Source organism: Bubalus kerabau, chromosome 3 (genome assembly GCF_029407905.1).
Source record: "Bubalus kerabau isolate K-KA32 ecotype Philippines breed swamp buffalo chromosome 3, PCC_UOA_SB_1v2, whole genome shotgun sequence".
Classification (NCBI taxonomy): Eukaryota; Metazoa; Chordata; class Mammalia; order Artiodactyla; family Bovidae; genus Bubalus; species Bubalus kerabau.
Genome location: NC_073626.1, coordinates 24,436,141 through 24,456,018, shown reverse-complemented (window position 1 = coordinate 24,456,018; position 19,878 = coordinate 24,436,141). Strand labels below are relative to the sequence as shown.

General features: G+C 57.6%; 1 protein-coding gene across 4 annotated transcripts; it reads right to left on the bottom strand.

Moving 5' to 3' along the window:
- Positions 1–2,385: 2,385 nt before the first annotated feature.
- DDR1 (discoidin domain receptor tyrosine kinase 1) lies at positions 2,386–18,117 on the bottom strand. 4 transcript variants are annotated; one of them, XM_055571042.1, is made up of 20 exons: positions 17,767–18,117; positions 17,415–17,529; positions 16,436–16,631; positions 13,545–13,671; positions 13,352–13,454; positions 12,911–13,139; positions 11,442–11,589; positions 11,071–11,179; positions 10,387–10,573; positions 9,929–10,175; positions 8,939–9,034; positions 8,665–8,816; positions 7,697–7,862; positions 6,832–6,942; positions 5,543–5,787; positions 5,257–5,384; positions 4,871–5,086; positions 4,188–4,422; positions 3,493–3,642; positions 2,386–3,380 (listed from the first exon to the last, which is right to left on the bottom strand). In XM_055571042.1, exons 4-20 carry the CDS (start codon positions 13,627–13,629, stop codon positions 3,240–3,242), a joined length of 2,748 nt encoding a protein of 915 aa, XP_055427017.1. In that variant the 5' UTR covers positions 13,630–13,671; positions 16,436–16,631; positions 17,415–17,529; positions 17,767–18,117; the 3' UTR covers positions 2,386–3,239. The 4 variants fall into 4 exon arrangements, with proteins under 4 accessions (XP_055427017.1, XP_055427016.1, XP_055427019.1 ...); XM_055571041.1 differs by having other exon boundaries at positions 17,845–18,117; XM_055571044.1 differs by lacking the exon at positions 6,832–6,942 and having other exon boundaries at positions 17,845–18,117.
- Between the last annotated feature and the right edge of the window lie 1,761 nt (positions 18,118–19,878).

Here is a 19,878-nt window from a genome sequence, read left to right as displayed (position 1 = left end):
GCTATGGTTTTTCCAGTAGTCATGTATGGATATGAGAGTTGGACCGTAAAGAAGGCTGAGTGTCGAAGAATTGATGCTTTTGAACTGTGGTGTTGGAGAAGACTCTTGAGAGTCCCTTGGACTGCAAGGATATCAAATCAGTCAATCCTAAAGGATATTAGTCCTGAATATTCATTGGAAGGACTGATGTTGAAGCTGAAACTCCAATACTTTGGCTACCTGATGTGAAGAGCCAACTTACCAGAAAAGACCCTGATGCTGGGAAAGATTGACGGCAGAAGAAGGGGACGACAGAGGATGAGATGGTTGGATGGCATCACTACTCAATGGACATGAATTTGAGCAAACTCTGGGAGATAGTGAAGGACAAGGAAGTCTGACGTGCTGCAGTCCATGGGGTGGCAAAGAGTTGGACACGACTGAGCAATTGAACAACAGCCTGGCACATAGAGGGTGCTCAGTAAGTAGCATTGTCATTATTTTCTAAAAAATAACTAAAAACATGTAAATGCATACCTGTAGTAAGTGCTACAAAGGAGTCATGTGCTCTGAGAGCATCAAGAGGGGATTTGACCTGGTTGGGCAAGTCAGGGAAGGTTACTGAAGGACAAGCAGGCGTTAACAAGGCAAAAACACTGGGGAAGTATGTTCCAGGTGGAGGAACAGCAAGCTGCAAATGCCATGTGGCAGGAAGGACTGTGTCCATTGGAGGGACTGAAAGAAGGCCAGTAGTGCACAAAGTAGGGGTGGGGGAGCAAACTTGCCCAAAATTTTGTTCTATTTTGAGGTCCATGGGAAGCCATTAAAGGGTTTGGAATAAAGGAGTGGGTTTAGATTTGCATGCCTAAAGATCACACTGGCTTAAACAAACCAGAGAGGAACAGAAACAGATTCTGGGAGATTACTGGAGTGGTCCAGGCAAGATGGAGGTAGCATGTGCCCCGATGGGGATGGAAACAGAAATGATGTATTTAAGGGGAATTGGGGAAGCAAAGGCAACAGAGCTTCTTGGTAGACTGGACTTGGGAGATGAGAGTAGGGGAAAAGGGGTATAAGGATGATCCCCAGGTTTCTGTCTTGTGCAGCTCTCAGAAAACCACAGACAAGCAGCAGGTTTGAACCTGCTGAGACTTAAATTCAAATGAACCCAAGGTGATTGCATAGGTGTAGAGCTTAAGACTTACAAGGTCAGAGGTTTGGGAGTTCTTCGTTCTGTCAGTGCTTATCTTAAATTGTGGGTCATAGTGATCTGACCTGTGTAGTTTCCAGCAGGACTCAGATCTGTGACCTGGAACCCCAAGGGCCTATTAATACAACCTAAGATTAAATTATCTTTATTGTCACTCCATTATCCAGTTAACTCATTTTGTGAATGTCATCAACTGAGACCCAGGGTCTTTATTTCACATGAACTGCCATCAAGATGGGTCTGCCTTTTCCAATATTTGCAGTGAATTTTTTTGTTTTCATTCCAACCAAATTTGAACTCTTTGTTAAACATTTTCCTGGTGGCTGTGGCTCATTCTTCCAGGCCTCTGAGATCATTTATGCTCTTGGTTTGGCTCTCAAATAGTTCACACCTGTTGGGTTATTTGCACACTTGATCAGTCTAATCCAGGGATTCTCTACTTGTGGCTTCCAGACCCAGGGATCCAAGACGTGGGAGGGTTTCCTAGAATCTCGGCAAGAAAAAAATTACACCTCTATTTTTATTATCCTCTAACTGAAACTTAGCATTTCCTCCAAGTATGACTGAGCAAAAGCCCCAGTATATTAGCAGTACCTGTGACTTGTCACTGATAGACACCATGGCTATTTTCCTATCCCACTACAGCTGTAGAAATCTCAGAATATCATTTATGCTCATTACTTTTTTGAAAATGTCAGTAATTATTATACCTGCTGCTAGGTCTTCTTCTTAAGTATTTTTTAAAGCAGCAAACATTACTATATCTTTTATTAACATTTTGGTCAACTTTCAATTGCTTTCCTGTTTTATATACATGTAGTCATAATTGTATATGTGTATATATATTACATATATGTATGTACATATATATGTAATGTTTTTTAAACAGGTTTTAAAACATAATTCTGAGGAAGAATCAGTAGACCTCTCCAGACTGCCAAAGGGGTCCCTGGGTCAGACAAAGGGGTCCATGAGTCAGGCCTCCCTCTAGGCTTCCTGCAGACCTCCATATTCATGTGGGACCTTAGGTCCCACAGACAAGGGTCTGGCTTTTGAAGAAACAGAACACTCTGCTGGGCAAAACACGTTAGGAAATGGAATGGGGAGAAGAAGGAAAAAAGCAGGGAAGGAAGAAAGGAAATGGGTTGTGGGGGAGCGGGAGGCAGATTTTGACGAAACCCCAAGAAGCCACTCGCAGCTGTGGAAAACTCAACCTTTATTATTACCTGCCTAGTGCAGGGGATTAAAATAGCATTGAGCTAGATCCATATATTAGTGTAAAAATCTGTGTCTCTCCCCCCCAAAAATGTACAAACCCCAAGTGATTATAGAAAAACCAATGTGGCAGCTACGATAGAGATGTCCAACCCCAGGGCCACAGGCCGTTGTTCTCTGTTTCCCCGCTAATCCCAATACTTATTCCACAGAAACATACAGGCTTGGAGAAGTTCTAGCTACAACACGGCAGGTGGGAGGTGGGGAGGCGGAAAGGTGGGGGTAGGGATCACCCCCTAGTCCAGTGTTTCAGAGGATGGAGGAGGGAAAGACCAAAGCTGAGGGCAATTCCAGGAGGAGATACAAGGGAACCCCCTTCTCCCTTTCTTGTCCTCCTCACTTCCCAAATTCTCAGCCAGTGGGGTCCAGTGTGTGACGGAGAGAGAGAGGCTGGGGGCAGCAGCCTTCTCTCCAAGTACCAGTGTTGTCCAGTGGGGGCCCAGGTGCGCTAGTGGGCCAGGTCCAGTGTCTGCCCTATATCTTCTCCCAGCCTCCCCAAGGGATGGCTCAAGGAGGTCAGAGAGGATCCCATCCACAGGGCCAGCTGGGTGGGCGGCAGGGGCTTCTAGGAGAGGAGCAGGAAGGAGGCATGAGGGCGTGTCCGGGGAAGGGAGGGCATCAGCTCCCTGGCAGGCCCAGCCCACCTTCAGCCACACTGCCTCAGAGGTGAAGGGAGGTCGGGAGGGGGAATGGAGTGGGGGTGCCGTAAGCTCCTCTTGTTTAGTGCCACTGGCCTCCCCTGAATCCTCCCCGAGGCGGGTGGCTGGGTGTTGAGTCACACTGTGTTGACCGCATCTTCTGCCAGGAACCGATGCAACTGGGAAAAGGGTGGTCGCTGCTCAGGCTCCCGGCTCCAGCAGCGGAGCATCAGCTCATACAGGCTCAGCGGGCAGGCCGGAGGCCGGGACAGGTACACCTGCATTGTGGCAGCATGGATGAAAGGCAGGCAAATGGTCTTTAGTCCCTAAGATGACAGGCTCTGGCCCTCCTGGCGCCTCGGGCCCGCCTTCCCTCCCCTCTGCTCTCACCTGCCGGCCCTGGTCCCGGAAGAACTCCCCTGCATTCTCGATGACGTGCTCGTCGGTGAGCTGTCCAAAGGGCTGGGCCCTGCAGAGCATCAGCACCTCCCATAAGGTGACCCCAAAGGCCCACACGTCACTGGCGGTTGTGAACTTACCCTGGTGTGTGGTAAGGCAACAGAGGCAGAGAAAGCCATCAGATGACAGAGACCCTCCTCCTCTCCCCACTGGGACCCTGTCCACTCAGCATCACCACCCACCCCACTCACTCCCTCCCCGCCGACACTCCACCCTCCTTAGCTGGCTCTCTTTCCCACCAAGCCCACTCCTCTCCTCTGGCTCTGCCTTCCTTCTGCTGCTCTAGTCCTCGCCTCACCTCTTCCCGTTTCTATCCATCTTTCTTTCCATTTTCTGGCCCTGATTCCCAATCTGTCTCTAGCTTCTTTAGCTTCCTTTCTCTCTGCTACCCTGACTCCATCTCTCATACTTGATCTTGGCTCCTGGACTGCTCCCCATCACACCATAACTCCCTCTTCCTCAAGTCCCTTGAGACCTTGTAGAACATTAGCCCAAACCTTCACTTTAGTGATGAGGAAGACTGCAGTCCAGGGAAGGCAGGTGACTGAATGGATCCCAGGGCTCCTAGTGGCAGTCAGTGCTGCCCCCGCACCCCCTCCCTGCCCGCCTCTCTGAGGGTCTCTCACCATGAGGATGCACTCCCAGGCCATCCACCGGATGGGCAGCACCGCCCGGCCCTGCACGCGGTAATAGTCCCCAGCGTAGAGGTTCCGGCTCATGCCAAAGTCGGCGATTTTGATGGTGAAATTTTCCCCAACCAGGCAGTTCCTCGTGGCCAAGTCCCGATGCACAAAGTTGAGTGTGGCCAGATAGCGCATGCCCGAGGCGATCTGGGCCGCCACGTGCAGCAGCATCGGGTAGCTGGGTACGGGAGCCGACAACAGAAGGTCATGGGGCAGCCCTAGACTCGTGCCCACCTCACAGATTGCTGGGAGATGAAGGAGAGCCCGCTTCCCAGGACTGGGTTCTCCCTCCTCCTGGGGCGGAGATGGAAAGTCCAGGTGGAGGCCCACTCAACCTTTCTCTACGCTCATCTGACCCCAAAGAGATACCATGTTTATTATGCTCCCATCTGCACTCAGGGGCAGAGAGAGAGTGAGGGAGAGAGAGCACAGGGCAGTTCCTGACCTGCACCACCCTCACCGTCGTCATCTCCGGCCTTCCTGCCCCTCGAGTGCCAGATGAACATGGCCATGTGTGTCTCATCCCAGGCCCCCTCCTGGAACCTTGCCTGCCTGCCCACCCCGTGCTTCCCCTTTCTCTCTAAGCTGGGGCGAGGGGAGCAGATGAGACCCCCTTGTGTGTGTACCTTATGGTGGGCCCCTGGGCCGCCTCCCCATCCCCGGGCCCCTCCATCGCCTTGTCCTCTAGCTGGTGGGCACTGAGGAACTGGTTGAGGTCGCCGTTCTCCATGTAATCGGTTATCATGCAGAGCGGGTCATCCTGCACACACACGCCCAGCAGCCGGATGATGTTTGGGTCCTTCAGCCTCGACATGATCTTCACCTCCTTCAGGAAGTCATTCCTGGAGAAGCAGGGAGAAGGTGGCAGGTCACCGAGGGGCTGCCCTGCAGTTTCTAAACTAGCACCCCCGCATCGCGGCTCACTAGCCCCCAGCCACTCTCCCCACTGTTCCAGGTTTCCTCTCAATCACTTCTCACTCTTCCCCTTCCAGACGCCATCCCTGGTCCTCACCTGGCGTTCTTGGTGGCATCTGGCCGTAGGATCTTGACCGCTACCAACAAAGGGTGTCCCTTGCGCACATTGAGGGGGAAGTCCAGACTGACTAGATCCTGAGGGCTCTCTACCTCACACAGGTGCACCTAGAGGAAGAAGGCGATTTGCCAGGAGCCTCGAGGTTCACCAAGGTGACAGGGCCAACTGGGACAACACAGCCACGGAGGACAGGCTGCTGGCCAAGGGGAGGCCTGGCTGTGGCATGCAGCCCCGCTACCGACGGCTGGAAAGGAATCCTACTTACCTCCCCAAACTGGCCCTCGCCGAGCTTCTCCTTGAAGCGGAGCCTCGACCGAGGGAAATCCACTCTGGGGGGCCCATCCCCAGCCGCCCCTGGGGGCAGCGCGGGCACAGCATAGGTGTTGCCCCCGGTGACGCCCTGCAGGGTGACAATGTCAGCCTCGGCATAATGGGGGACGCTGTTCTGGGGAGGTGGGGGCAGAAGCGGGGCACCTGGCTTCTCAGGCTCCATATAGTCCCCACTGCAGGCTGGAGGGGTGAGGGAAAGAAGACAGAAAGAGGCATCAAGAACAGCCCCTGAGAGCCAAGGTTCTCCACATCCCCCGCCGCCCAGAGGCCCCATCCCCTGCCTCTCAGGTGGGCGAGAGATGGGGCCTACCCTCCACCTCCTGGTATTCCACCCAGCAGCCTCAAAACAGAGGAGGCGCTGGCACGGGATAAGAGCTTCTTCAGAGCTTTCAAGGCAGTGGAAATGGATAAGCAAAGAAGGCCATGAACTCACGTTCTCTAGGGATCCTAGCACAGTCCAGGACCATGAAAAAGTCTTGGCTGAAAGTGGAATTCCTCTACCCACCACTAGAAGGATGGTCCCAGCCATCTGGTGACTCTCCAATTTCCAAACCCTTGTCCCACTCACCACCGGCCACTGCCATTCACGTTGCTGGGCTACCCCCTGCTTTCATCCTTTCATCCTCTCTGCCATGGTTACCCAAACCCTCCCTGGCCCAACACACCAAGCTCAGAGACAAGGAGAGACAGGGGCACATGGAGGGAGAGAACAGTGCCTCCCAGCCCGCACAACATGGAGTCTACAGACAGGAGAGGAAGCAGAGCTGTCCCCGCTTAGCCCTGGGGAAGGGGCGACAAGAAGGCAACACAGGGGAGAGGAGGAGCAGACGGAAGGGCGGGGGCGGGAGCAGAGAGAGGACACGTGGGGGAGAGGGCCTCCTTGCGGCTCTAGAGAGGGGAGAGTGAAGGAGGGCTTACACAGAGCCTGGAGCCGCCGCAGCATCCTCCTCTCTGGCTCTGGGAGCTCAAGAGATGGGCGCGACAGGAGGAGGGGAACTGACCTGAGAACCAGGGAGCTTTCTACTCCTCAGCTCAAGGGGGTGGCCTTAAAAAGGACCAAGCAGCAGCAGAAGAGTGCTATGGGCATAAAAGCTTCCTCCTTGGGAGCTCAGGAGAGCAGAAGAGGCCACAGTCGGGAGAGGAGGGAGAGCAAGGTCTGAGGACTTTCCCTGCCCCAGTAGAGGTACCAGGAGCCTGGCAGAGCCTAGGGGTGGAGGGGCTTACCCTGGGTGTTGGTGGGTTTGGCCCAGGCGGGTGTGGGGGGGCCCGGGCCTCGAGGGGGGCGGGCGTAAGTGGCCAGAAGGAGACGGTAGGCTGGATTGGAGAGCAGCAACGCTGTCGGGAGAAGGAGAGGGGGAAACACGGGGAAGGGGTGAGACTCAAGGCTAGACAGAGGGCAGGCGGGGGGAGACAAGGGGAAGGGATGAGACTCAAGGTTAGACAGACAGGGAGACACAGAACAGGGCAAGACTAGGGTTGATGAGACCGAATGTACTGAAAGAGACGGTGTAAAACAAGGATCTGGAGGGTGCTGGATAACTGGATGGATAGGTGATGGATGGATGAATAGATGATGAATGGATGGGTAGATGGATGGATGAATATATGTGGATGGATGGAGAGTGAGTGCATGGATAAATGATGAAAAATGAATGTTAATGAATGGATGATGGATGGACAAATGGATGCATGAGTATATATGGATCGATGGACAAACAGATGGAAAAATGACAGAATGGGTATATAAATACAGATAGATGGACAGAATGAACATGGTGAGTCTAGGAGAGGAGAGGAGCCAGGAAGACACAATGAGAAGACACAACAGAGAAGAGAGTGGGGTGTGTGGGGGACACAGTAACAAGATGAGAGCACTGGGAACTGTAGGAAATTCCGGAGGGAAATTATACGGTAGGGACATGAGTAACGTAGAGGGCTGGGACCAGGGACACAGAAATAAGAAAATGAGTTGAAACTGGGAAAGACAGTTTGATAAAGGAAAAGAAAGGAATGGTAAAGGAGAGAGGAAAGGACACACTAGGAAGACAGGCAGAGGATGGAGGTGGGACTGGAAAAAGGCAGGTCTTACCCGAGCTGTTGGGGACACCGGGAGCAGAGTGGGGTGGATTCCCACGAGGCCGCGGCTCCTGATAAGGGGGTGGCTCTCGGGGGCCTGGGCGGTTGTTGATGAGGATGGTATCCCCGGGGACAGAGAGATGAACCGTCAGCTCCTCTTCTAATACCCTACGCTCGGCCTTGTCGTGGGGAACAGGAAACGTTAAGCGCAGCTACTGCTCGGCTGTTTGTTAAATGCTCTACACATGTGCCCTCCTTCAGTCCTCACTACAGGCCTGTATCGTGTCTACTATTACTCCATCTCACCGGCAAAAAAACAGGCTTCAGTGCATTTAAGTCTCACAATGTGGTTCCAACCCAAATCCTACCAGCTCGTAACTATCAACTTTAACGCGTTATCACCACCACTGGACTCTCGCCCTGAAGATGTGGGCAGGGGTGGTGGTGTGCCCCAATTCTTCCAGTCGCCCCCTAGCTCCACTCGCCACCTTTTCCCACTGGGCTTCTGCCCCAAGAGGTTGATGTGTGGGCCACATCAGCGGGCTGGGTCTGGGTTGGCCAGAGAGGGTCCCCAGCAGGAGTTTGGAGAACAGGCAGGAAGTGAGGTCAGGATGTTTAGCCTCCCAGCCTCGCCCCAAGGGATGGACCCAGGTGAGCTGCCTCCTGGCACCCATGTCCGTTGCCCGTCTCAGGCGCCCTCTCCGCACTCCTCCTAGATTCCTCCTGGGCTCCCCTCACTGCGTCTTCCTCTCACCCACAGGCCCAGGGATGGGGGCAGCACTGCGGGGAGCAGGCCCTGGGAACTGCACTGCTTCTCCTGATTTACATACCCCCTGCCCACGTCTCTCGATGTGGGCTTCTTACTAAGCCTCTCTCCAATTATTCTCATCTGACTGCGCTCTGTGGTCCCTGCTGGACCCCAAACTAACACGGTAGCCCCACTCTCCGCCCCCGCATCCCAGCCGTCCCCCCATCGCCCACCTTGCTGAGGAGGCGGCGCCAGTGCAGCCGCCACAGCATGAGGGCAATGATGAGCAGCAGCAGCAGGATGATGGCCACCAGGCAGCCGATGAGGATGGCGGTCGGGCTCCCCTCGGCCTTGGCCACAGGCTGCTGGCCCCTGGGCTCCAGCTCTGGCGGGGGGAACACAAGGGTCAGGACCATGAGAGACCCCCCCACCCATGCTGCGGGGGCCCCAGGGATGACTGGTGGCACAGGACCCACACGCCTTTAAGGGGGCCCGAGGGCGGCTCACCCAAGCTGCTGAAGTTTGTGGGAGGGGGGCCGGGTGGCCACCAGGGGGCTGGTGGGAAGGTGCCCCCCAAAGCCAGGGAGGAGTCATTCACAACATCTGGGGAGAAGGGAGAAAAAAGAGGGAGTCAGATAAGGGGGCAACCAAAGGGAGGCACACATGCACGAGAGCCAGGAATGATCTGCTGTTTGGTTAGAAGCAGGAGCAGGGCTTCCCTGGTGGCTCAGCAGTAAAGAATCCGCCTGCAATGCAGGAGACCAGGGTTTGATCCCTGGGTCAGGAAGATCCACTGGAGAAGGGAATGGCAACCCACTCCAGTATTCTTGCCTGGGAAATCCCATGGACAGAGGAGCCTGGTGGGCTACAGTCCACAGGGTCTCAAAAGAGTCAGACACGACTGAACAACTAAACAACAGGCAGTGGGGCTGATACTCAGTGTAAGCAGCAACCCACTGGGAAGCGTGGTAGAATAGGATCCTGGAGGATTGTGGCTGTGTAGGTGTTAACCTTTTAGTTGCTGGATTGTGGGGAGAAGCTGGACTCAGGGGGAGCCCAGGGTGGGGCTCAGGAGGCTCAGAGAAGAGGCTACTTCTCAAACAGCACAGAATATTTCAATATTTTAACAACCACAGTCGTACTGCTCACCATCAGTCAAGAGTGAGGAGCTCATAAAGGAAAGACTGAGATAGGCAGGGAGAAATGGGGAAGAGGGGTTCAAATTAGTTAGGGCCCCCTGCTGGGTTCAATCCCTGGGTTGGGAAGATCCCCTAGAGAAGAAGATGGCAACCCACTCCAGTGTTCTTGCCTGGAGAATCCCATGGACAGAGGAGCCTGGTGGGCTACAGTCCAAGGGGTCGCAAGGAGTTGGACTCGACTGGGTGACTAAGCACAGCCCTGCTTGGAAAGGCTCGTTGCTGCCAAGAATGACTATTTGGGGTCACTACGGGTTAGCAATCCCAGGGACCTGGAACTGGGCAGAGACCAGGGGCTTACCGGAAATGAAGGAGATTTCGCTGAAGAGTAGCCAGGGCCCCGCAAAGAGGAAGCGGCATTGCAGGAAGCGGCCCATGCGGCCGCCCAGGGGCACTGACACAGTCCGGGCTCTGGGGTCCCCCAGGCTGCCCCCCAGAGCATGGCGCACAGGCTCCCCCTCCCAGGCCATGGCCGGGCCCCTCTTGAAGCGACACTCCACCCCACCGGGCAGGCGGGCTCCCAGCGTGTGCATGTTGTTACAGTGGACCTGGGGGAAAGGGAGGAGGGACACAAGGTCAAGGCCAGGAGAGCCCGAGCGAGCACCCCGGGGCACCCAGCCTGGTCTCAGAGCCCTTCCTGGGAGCTGGCCACACCCACCTGCATGGCCTGGAAGGACCTCAGGCAAGGAGAGCCCAAGCGGGCACCCCAGGGAACCCAGCATGGTCTCAGAGCCTGCCCTGGGAGCTGGCCGCACCCACCTGCATGGCCTGGAAGGCCCTCAGCCGGTCAAACTCAAACTCCATCTCCACATAGCCACTGGGGAAGCTGTGGTTGCTCCAGCCCACATAGTCGTAGCCCGGCCAGACCCGTAGCTCCTGGCTCTTCCTAAAGTCATCCAGCCCCACCACACCATCTGCCAGTTGGCCCAGCCCTCCGTACTGCAGCCTGGCAAGCAGGGGGCCAAGAAAGAAGAGGTTGGAAGAGAAGAAAGTGTCACCTGTCTGGGTGCTCTACAACCCTGCCTCCCAGTGGTCTGGCCAGCCTGGCCCAGCAACACCCCCACCCCCGTCCCAACCTCACACAGCTCTCTCTTCTCCACACCTGGGGAGGAGGGTGGGGTGGAGCACCTTGCAGTCACATGCTACACCAAGGCTCCGCCTCTAAGGGACACCGCTCAACCCACAATGTGTGTATTTACTGTGACGATTTACAATGGAGCTAAGTGTCTTCACCTTTTCCTAATTCGCACCAAGTATCATATGAGCTAGTGGTCACCCTGCTACCCCTCAATCCTGGTCCTGTCCCTGGAGGCCCCACCCAAGCCATCCCTCTCTGCAGTTCCGCCCTCTCCCTGCCCAGACAGCTAACCACACCCCTGCCCCACGCACCCCGTCCACCCTCCCACCCCAGGCTCCGTGTCCTGCGGGGCCCGCTTCTTTCACCCGCCAACAGTGTGCGTGGTATATCCATCGTAGGTGGAGTCATTGAGGTGCACGGCCTCAGATAAGTACATCGTCTGCCCCACAGGGGCCGTGTAAGACAGGAGTCCATCTGGGGTGGGGGTAGGAGGGGCGTTAGGGGCACAGAACCTCTAGCCTCCCTCCCCCACCCGTGTCAGGCTTGGGTGGGTTTCAGGCCCCTCTCTCAAGTGCTGCCATAGGCCACTGGCATGGCAGAAGCAATGCTTGCCCCTCCCCTCCTCACTCATAGGGACAGCTTCCCAACAGGAGAGAGGATCCCGGACGCCTCGCTCCCCCGTCCCCGCTCCCCCATCCCCAGGACAGGAATGAATCCTCGGGGTCTGAACACTCACCCTTCCAGAGGCAGCCATAGAGCTCTACCCGCAGACACACGCTCATGACCCGGTCTGCCCGGGGATAGAAGCGAACTAGTCGGGCCACCATGGGGGGCCCAAGGTCCTTCAGCACCACTCCCCCAGGATCCTCATTACCTAAGATCACCTGTGGGCCAAGACATGGGATAGATGAGAGAAGAAGGCTCCAGATCAGATCTAACTTCCCAGCCCACAGCGGCCACAGAGAGACCCACAAAGGGTGGCACCAAGCACCCGGGGCCATGGAGTACAGCCGGGCCTTCAGTAAGGCAAGGGGCTGCAGCAGAGCCCTCTGACACCCCTCCCAGCCTGACCATCTGTCCTGACCTCCAGCGTCAGCTCTCCCATCCCTTCCTTGCCTGGCTCTGCTCATCCTGTTGTGCCCGGATTCCACCCAGGCCCTCGCAGCTCTGCACCCCTGCTCTGGCTTCCCTCTTCCTTCACCCCAATCCCTCTATTCACTCAGCAGCCACTGGCTGAGCACTCACTGTGCACCAGCCAGGCACAGCCTCCAGGGAGTGAGCATCCATCCCTCCCCTGTAGGACTGAGAGTCCAGGAGGAGAGACAGCTGTACAAGCAAGAGGCAGCAGGAGGTGGGGAGTCCAAAAAGGCTCTGAGGAGGTGATATCTTGGGGGAGAACTGAATGGAGGGAGGAGAGCCTGGGCACAGCTGGGGAGGGAGAGCTTTCCAGGCACAGAGCCTGGCAAGTGAAGGTATCTTGAGACTGTGGGGTGAGCCCTAGAGTGTTCCAGGAACAGCAAGAAAATCAGCATGGCCTGTATGAACAGGGAGAGGACTAAGGGGTGTGGACAACAGCCAGCCTGGGCTGAGCTTCTGCACCCAGGAGGGAGCTCAGCTTTTGTGCTGGCGGGGAGGAAAGCCAGCAGAGGGAGTGAGCCAGGCATGAGGCATCTGCTTGGCATTTTCTCAGGCACCCTGGATGTAGCCTCCAGGTGAAGATGACTTCAGGAAAGAAAGAAGCAAGGAGAGCCATTTGGAGACTACTGCATTTGTCTAAGCAAGGGATGGGAGGGCCTAGCCTGGAGCAGTAGAGATGGAGGTGCTAAGAAGTGAGCAGATTTCAGGAAATATCATGGAGGCAGAACAGACTTGCCTTGCTGATGCTTTAAAGTAGGAGGTGGGAAGAAAAGAGGAATTGGGGATAGCATCTTAGCTTACAGTGGTACCATTTCCTGAGTTGGAGAATGCTGGGGGCGGAGCAGGTTTGGGGTGGGAATGGGGATCAAGTTCAGCCTGAGAAGTTTATGGTAAGTTTGAGAAGCCTATTATACATCTAGGTGGAAGTGGTCAGGTTTGCAACACTTGATGAAGCTCAGGGGAGATGCCCAGGCTAGAGACGGCATACACTGCAGAGTCATTAGTGTATAGCACACAGCTGGGGCACAGAGGGGACCTAGACTTCCGGGGCTATCCCCCCAGCCTCACCTCCTGGCCCCAGCGGTCCCTCCAGTCCATCCAGCGGTGGCCATCCCGGGAGTAACGCAGTCGGTAGCTGGGAGAGAACTCCTTGCCCAGGCCCCCTGCGTGCCGTCCCTGCGTGCCCACCAGTGCCACCAGGTGCAGCCGCCGCAGGTCCACCTGGAGGTATTCCTCCTCCTTGGGGAACACCGGCCCTGCAGGGCACCAGGCGCCATCTCCGTCGCTGCTTTCAAGCCTGGGAGGGGGCAGGAGGTCACAGGGGATACCTGGCCCTAGGTCTGCCTCTGTCTCCAGTATTTAATCCCCACCCGGACACTTGAAACTGGGCCAGGGGGTTGCCATTGGCATTGGCCCTCTCAGAAGCCTCTTGACTTGGTCAGAGGGCTGGAAGCACACGCAGCAGCCCCAGGGGTTTCCCTCCGGGACAGCCCCAGGTGTGCCAGGTACCTGCTGTGGCGAGCGGCTGTGGAGTCTGACCAGGAGCTGGAGGCAGAGATGTCACCATCTGGGATGGTCCGGTCCTGCATGCCCAGGGCATAGCGGCACTTGGCTGGGTGAACACAGGCATATGGAGGGTCAAGGCCACCGACTCAGTCTCCCAAGCCCCATCCATCAGGGACCCAACAGCCAGTCTCCTCACCAGGGTCAAAATGTCCCTTCATGTCAGCATCTCCAGTTGCCACCAAGAGCAGCAGCAGTAGAAATGAAAGGGCCCCTGGTCCCATTGCTCCAGATCCCTTGGGCCTATGGGGGCGGGGGCAGCATCACTGCAAGGGACATAAGGGTGGGGGGAAGGTTAGTGTAAGGGCAATCAGGGAGACTGGCTCACAGCCAACAGCATGGGAGAGACAGAATGGATTGCTCTGGGGATAACTGGAGCAAAATGACCACAACAGTCGCTGTTTAACAGCATCAGCGGTATTTTTAGAATGCTCCCCATATGCCAGACACAGAGCTAAACACTGGTTTCCCTCCCCACTTAGGAGACCAGAATTCTCAAACAAGTGGGGGACCCCAGCACCTCCCAATCTCAGTGCCCGCCACAGCCCTGCTGGCCCCTGACCCAGCAGCTTCAGCAACACCTGGGTGCTTGGCGAAATGCAGACTCTCAGACCCACACAATCAGAATCTGCATTTTAACGCAATCCCCAGGTGACCTGTGGCTGTTACAGCTCAAGAATCCTGGGTCTTCCTCACTGGGCCCCAGGCAGCTTGCCCCACCCCACCCCTGAAAACCATTTCAACTACAATTCCTTATGAACCCAGGTACCTACCCTCCCCAGCCTCAGTCCCAGGCCCAGAGCCAGACCAAATTATCTTGACCTGTCTTCTTCCCAGCAGAGGTCAGCACTCAGTTCTACAGGCTGTGGAATTCTTTGGGACTCCTAGTGCCACCCCTCCGACCTTTACCCTCTCTGCCATCAGGTCCCCTCTGCCTGCTCTGCCTTCCCTTCCTAAGATCTTGACATCCTATTCCCCCAGTTCCAGTTTCTGAAGAGGGCTGCCTCAGAAGGAAGAGCCCAGGGCAGAGGGAAAGGCTGAGTTGCCTTGGAGATGAGGGCGGTTCTAAAGACAGGGAAGCCAGGTCACCCCAGGAGGTAGGAGGAGTGGGGGGACACTCCCCCATCCCTTTGTCCTCCTCCAGCTGCTCCCATAATGCTCTAGGGCAGGAATGTAAGAGGCAGCTGAGACCCCACAGCTCTGCTGCAGCAGCAGCTGAGGGGCTACTGAGTTGTGGGGGGACCCAGCTATCAAAGGAGAGCTGGAACCAGAAGCATCACACCTGGTCCCTTGGGGGTCAGGAAGCCAACACCCAGAGCAGACTGCCGGAGCCCCAGGCAGGCAGCCTGGTGTTCCTGGGTGCTGCTCTCCACCCCCCACCTCCCCAGGGAACAGCGGGGCCCTTGTTCCCCTGAGTAACCTTCATGCCTACCCCAGATGAGTCATCGCAGCCAGACGGAGCAAGCAAGAGGAGCCTGGGGCAGAGATACAAAGACAGGCAGAGGAAAGAAGGCAGGGGGAGACAGGGCGAGAAACACAGAGCAAGAGGTAAACAGAGCAGGCTTCGAAGCGCAGGGCACAGAGCCAAGCAGAGAAATGCACAGAGGCGTCTGGGGCAATCTGTTCTCTGACACCCTGTCACCCCACTTCTCTCCACTGGGTCAGAAGCACCAAGGACAGGCCCAGAAGACCTTTCCCAACCCCATCACAACCAATTACAAGCCAGGGGCTAGAACACTCTGCTGCAAGCCCATCACCCTCTTCTCCCAATTCCCAACCCCCACTCCAGACAACACCCACAGAGCTCTGTACACAAACACACACACACACACACACACACACACACGTGGTCACTCAAACTTAGAGAGCCAGATGTAAACACTGGGGTTAGATGTAGGGTACACGCACACACATACACAAACCTCTGTCTCACAGACTTTCAGAGACAGTCTCATAAATCCATTACATACATAGACATCCCCCCAACCCGGGGCAAACACAGACACTTGTGCACACATCAGCTCCATCCACACCTCTGCATTCTTTCAAGTCCACTTAGTGACTAGCCATCCTCCAACACCTGTGAACCGGACATGATAAACACGTTCCTATGATCAGAGGACAGTGTGAGACACACACACTCGGGTCCTCGGGCACAGGATCCCAAGAGAACTGGAGCCCACCCACTAATACTCAAGGTGACCATAAGGAAGTCAAGAGAGTGGGGAACAGAAGGAAACTTGGGTGGCTGGAGTGACAATAAGAAAAAACCATTTCTCTGCTTTCCCATAGGCTCAGCTTTCACCTGTCTCCACTGTACCACTCAATTCTGGGCACACCTATGTGCCAAAAGCAACAGTGAGTCTGGCTGGGGGTGGAGGTGCTGGAAAGGAATGTCCACCCAGCAGGGGACCTGTAGGGTGAAGGCTGGAGAGGAGGGAGTAGGGGAGGGACACTGAGGATGGTGCTTACTGGGCAATGACAGTATCTCCTGGCAGAACCAACTGACCATCCAGCGTGAATGAGCGCCTGTCGCTGGCAGGGTAGGGTGTCAGGCCCTCTCTCTGCTGGGCTGAGGCCAGGCTGCCCAACTGGGAGCTGGCTGGGTGAGCAGGCTTAACAGTGAGTAGATGCCCGCAGAGACTGGCCCAGTGGGAGGACAGGCCCACTTCTCCAGGAAGTTGGGAGATGATTGGGGGGGGGGGGGCGGTGTGTGGAACATATTAACACCTGTTTTCCTGGGGTGCAGTTCCTTCCAGACTGAGTTAGGGGGTCCTTCCTCAAGACTGGAACACACTTTCTCGGAGGTCAGGGGTCCCCCCACCCTCCGCCCGCATTTTCAGGCAGTAAGCCAGAGCGCTGGGGAGGCGGGCAGGGACTGACTTAGCAACGCTGGACAACCAAGTCCAGCCCGGGAACGTCCTGCCTCCCGGCCAGGCCCTCATCCTTGGGCCACCGTGCGCCCCCGGAGTCCCGGGCCGCCGCCCTCGCCCCTCCACCCCGCCGGGGTCCTCCCGCCGCTCTCCCTACCTCTCATCGCTCTTCGCCGCAGACCCGGGCGTCCGACCCCGAAGCGGGGCCTCCTCGGCGGCGGCGGCGGCGGCGGCGGCGGCGGCGGCGGCGGGGCGCGGGGAGGGGGAGGCGGAGGGAGCCAAGAGCCGGGAGCGCGAGGCGCCGGCGGGGCTCGGGTGTCGGGAGGCGGCTCCCGCGAGCAGCTGTCGGGGGCCTGTTCCGGGGAGAGGAGCCAGGGCTGTGGCGGCTCGAGCCCAGGCGCCGCCTCCCCCTCCCCGCTCCCCCGCTTCGCCGGCTCTCCGCGCGCCCGGGCCGCGGCCCTCCCTTCCCCCGCCCGGGCAGGACCGTCCCCGCCCGCCGCTCCCACGCCCGGCGCCGCCCTCCGGGCCCCGCGCTCCCCTCCGCCCCGCCACGCCCACCCGCATTCCCCTGCGCGCCGCTGCCTCCCCCAGGTAACCAGCTCGGCGCGCCCACCCCCCTCCACCCGCCCACGGCCCACCCCCCGGAGCCCCACAAAGGAGGATCGCTGTAGCGAGGGCCAGCTGTGGACAGCTCAGGGCCTCCCTCTCTCCCGGCCTCCCTCTCTCCCTGCCTCCACGACGGGATGGCCCCCCGTTCCACCCACCCACCCCCCTTTTCTGGGCTCAGTTCCTAGAGAGGGAGGTGAAGGGGAGCAGCCCCAGGGCACAGGGAAGGAGCGCGTTCCCACAGGCCCGGCGCTGCGCCGGAGTTTGCATGGGGGAAGGGAGCGGGGCTCACCTGTCCAACCCGGCCTCCTAGACCTACTCTTTTCACATCACCAGGCTAGGCTTCTCTCTGACCGCTCTGAGTCTCCGGTCCTCTACACCCCAGCCCAGCCTGAGGCCTGGCTCCTCCTCTCCCAGCCCCTTCCTCGACTTCCACCCTCCAGTTCCTCCCCATAAGCCAGCAAGTCCCTTCCCAGTCTCTCTCAAGGACCCTAGCGTCCAGACTCCGAGGCCCTGGTTCCCCTGGCTACCTGCTCAAAGCCTCGGCGTCCTCCTCAGGACAGGGCCCCCTCAGGCCCAGGCAGCTCTGACCCTGGTGGGGTCGGAAGGTCTGATCGCTGGAAAGGACAGGCCCGGACAGGTGAGCTGCGGGGGTGAGGAGGAGGACAGAGAGGCAAAGAGAAAATCACACAGTCAAAAAGGAGCGGTACAGAGAAGTTGGGTGCCAAGAGACTGAGTAAACAGATCCAGTGTGAGAGAAAGAGCAGAGAGCTGCTGGGTGAGGTGGGCAGGACACAAGAGCTGTGCGGGGAGGTGTTCCACCCCGTTCAGGGGCTACCAGGGGCCCACCACCTCTCTCCACACCCCACACCTGCCAATCACCTGCAGGGTAGGGTAGGGCCTCACGCCACTGCAGATCTCTGCCCCATTGCACCTCACAGCAGGTAGATAGAAATTCACCCTACGTGCAGACCCAGACAACAGTCCCATGAAAGAAACACGACGTCCCGGATAAGTACACAAGGGCACTACCAGGAAGAGACGGGCCCTTGGGAGAGGCGAAGGCACACATGGGCACGTACTGCAACCCCGGGTCAACCCACAAACCTTCGGGAACCCCAACTGCTAAGGGACTCACTAACAGACAGCCCCGTAGAATTGCCTCTCCGTCCCCTCCCACCAAAGCCCCAGGGTTCCCTGGCGTACTTTCCCCCTCCGCAGTCGGCCGCAGGGGAATCTGGGCCCGGAGAGGCCGGGCCGGGGGTGGGGCCCGCCGGGGGTGGGGCCAAGGTTTCCCGGGTAACCTCACCTGGGTGGACTCTCGGCCCCTCCTTCCCGGGGCTGTTGCTCCCGGGAAGCCCCAGGCGGGCAGCCGGGCTGAGCTGCCGCCAGATCCCTCAGGGAAGGAGCCACAGCCCTCACACCCCAGTGGGACATTCCACACCCCAGGCGCACGCTGACCCTGGCCAGGTGGCATGGCGGTGCCAGACCGAGCAGTCCATTGCAGAGTCAAAGAAACCATAGACTCCTGAAACCCTTGCTCCCTCTTGTCCCCCAGGAGACATTCCTAGTTGGTGATGCCCACCTCATCCCAGCCCAGAGCTAAAGGAGTGGGAGGGATGCGGGACTGGGGCCCAGTGGAGTCAAGTGACAGCGGAGAGGGGGCTGGAGCCGGCTGGAATGCAAGGCTCTGAGCCGAGACTCTCAGGGGCCAGAGAGGGAAGTCCCTGCCATCCAGGCCCCCAGCGTAGTACTCAAGACCGAGTGTATCCACACACCTAGTGTATCCACACAGCCGTCAGTGGTCCCCAGAGCCCGCCCACGTCTCCCGAATCACTCCCAACTCCAGTAGGCCCCCATGTCCTCCTGAGCCCCCAGAGGACCCTCTAACCCTCCTCCCTCCATGTCCTTCCATTCTGGGCTTCCCTCCCCTTCAAGCCAATGGCCTCCTGCTGCCCAGGAAAGAGGAGGAACAGCTGGGGAAAATGTGAGGAGAGGCATGTAGGAGAGAGCAGCTCCGGCCTGCAGACTACTGGGCCACTACAGGGAAGCCCAGCAGGACCAGTGAGAGACAGGATGGGCCCTCCACACAAGTCGCTGTCCCCTTCCTGGGAGAGGCAGCTGCCTCTGGGACAAGCAGGCTGGGTCAGCAGCTGGGGAGAGCGAGAATCCTCTGGGGGGTGGGGGGCAGGGTGAGGGGGTGGAGAAGGCCCCGGGTGTGAGAGCTTGATGCCAGCAAGTCCACTTGGGAAACTGAGGCCCGAGGGGAGGAGGAAGAGATGATGTAGCACAGGGAGAAAGATGAGACAGAACTCAGCTGTGGGCAGCCTGGGGGATGGAGAGAGATGAGGCCACGGTGAGAGAACTCTGAGAGCAGGGGATAAACTAGGCTGCGGTAGAGGGGAAGTGGGGATCAGAGAGAGGGAAGTGGGGATCAGAGAGAGGAAAGGGAGAATGAAGACAGAGGGTGCATAGCAGAAGATGGGAAGACCAAGACTGGAGTTTGGGGAGAAGGGCTGGGCAAGCGAGAGAACTGGAGTGGAGACAAGAAAGGGTGAGAGTGATGCTCAGAGAGGAGGACAGAGAAAAGAGGGGGCCTCAAAAGGGGAGCAGATACACCAAGGGGAAAAAAGGCGGCTGGAACCCAGAGATGGGAGAAGAGGAAGATGGAAAGATAGGGATTGAAAGGAAGGGACCTGGGAGAAGAGAAGAGTAAGGGGCTGAAATGGAAAGGGAAAACTAAGGGACAGACCAGGGGGACAGGGGCCCCAATTCCAAAGGTTGAAGCGAATCTGCCTCTGGGTGTCAGGGCACAAGGGTCCCAGAACTCCCCTTGGAAACAGCCTAGCCCTAGCCCATCTGCCACACCTCGGCCCCAACTCTGTTCTCCATCCTTTCCCTCCTCCCCACCCCGTGGGCTCAGCCGCACTCCCCTCCTCCCACCACACCTCCAGCCTGGACCGCCCGGTCCCTCCCTGAGAAGGGAGGGCCCAG

What these genes read in the sequence shown, in the direction of transcription:
- DDR1 (XM_055571042.1), bottom strand. Translation starts at nt 13,629, where the DNA reads ATGGGACCAGGGGCCCTTTCATTTCTACTGCTGCTGCTCTTGGTGGCA. An exon ending in GGGACCGCTGGGGCCAGGAG is followed by an intron (nt 11,590 to 12,910) that starts GTGAGGCTGGGG and finishes CTTGGCCCACAG; the next exon opens with GTGATCTTAGGTAATGAGGA. An exon ending in CGAAATCTCCTTCATTTCCG is followed by an intron (nt 9,035 to 9,928) that starts GTAAGCCCCTGG and finishes CCTTCTCCCCAG; the next exon opens with ATGTTGTGAATGACTCCTCC.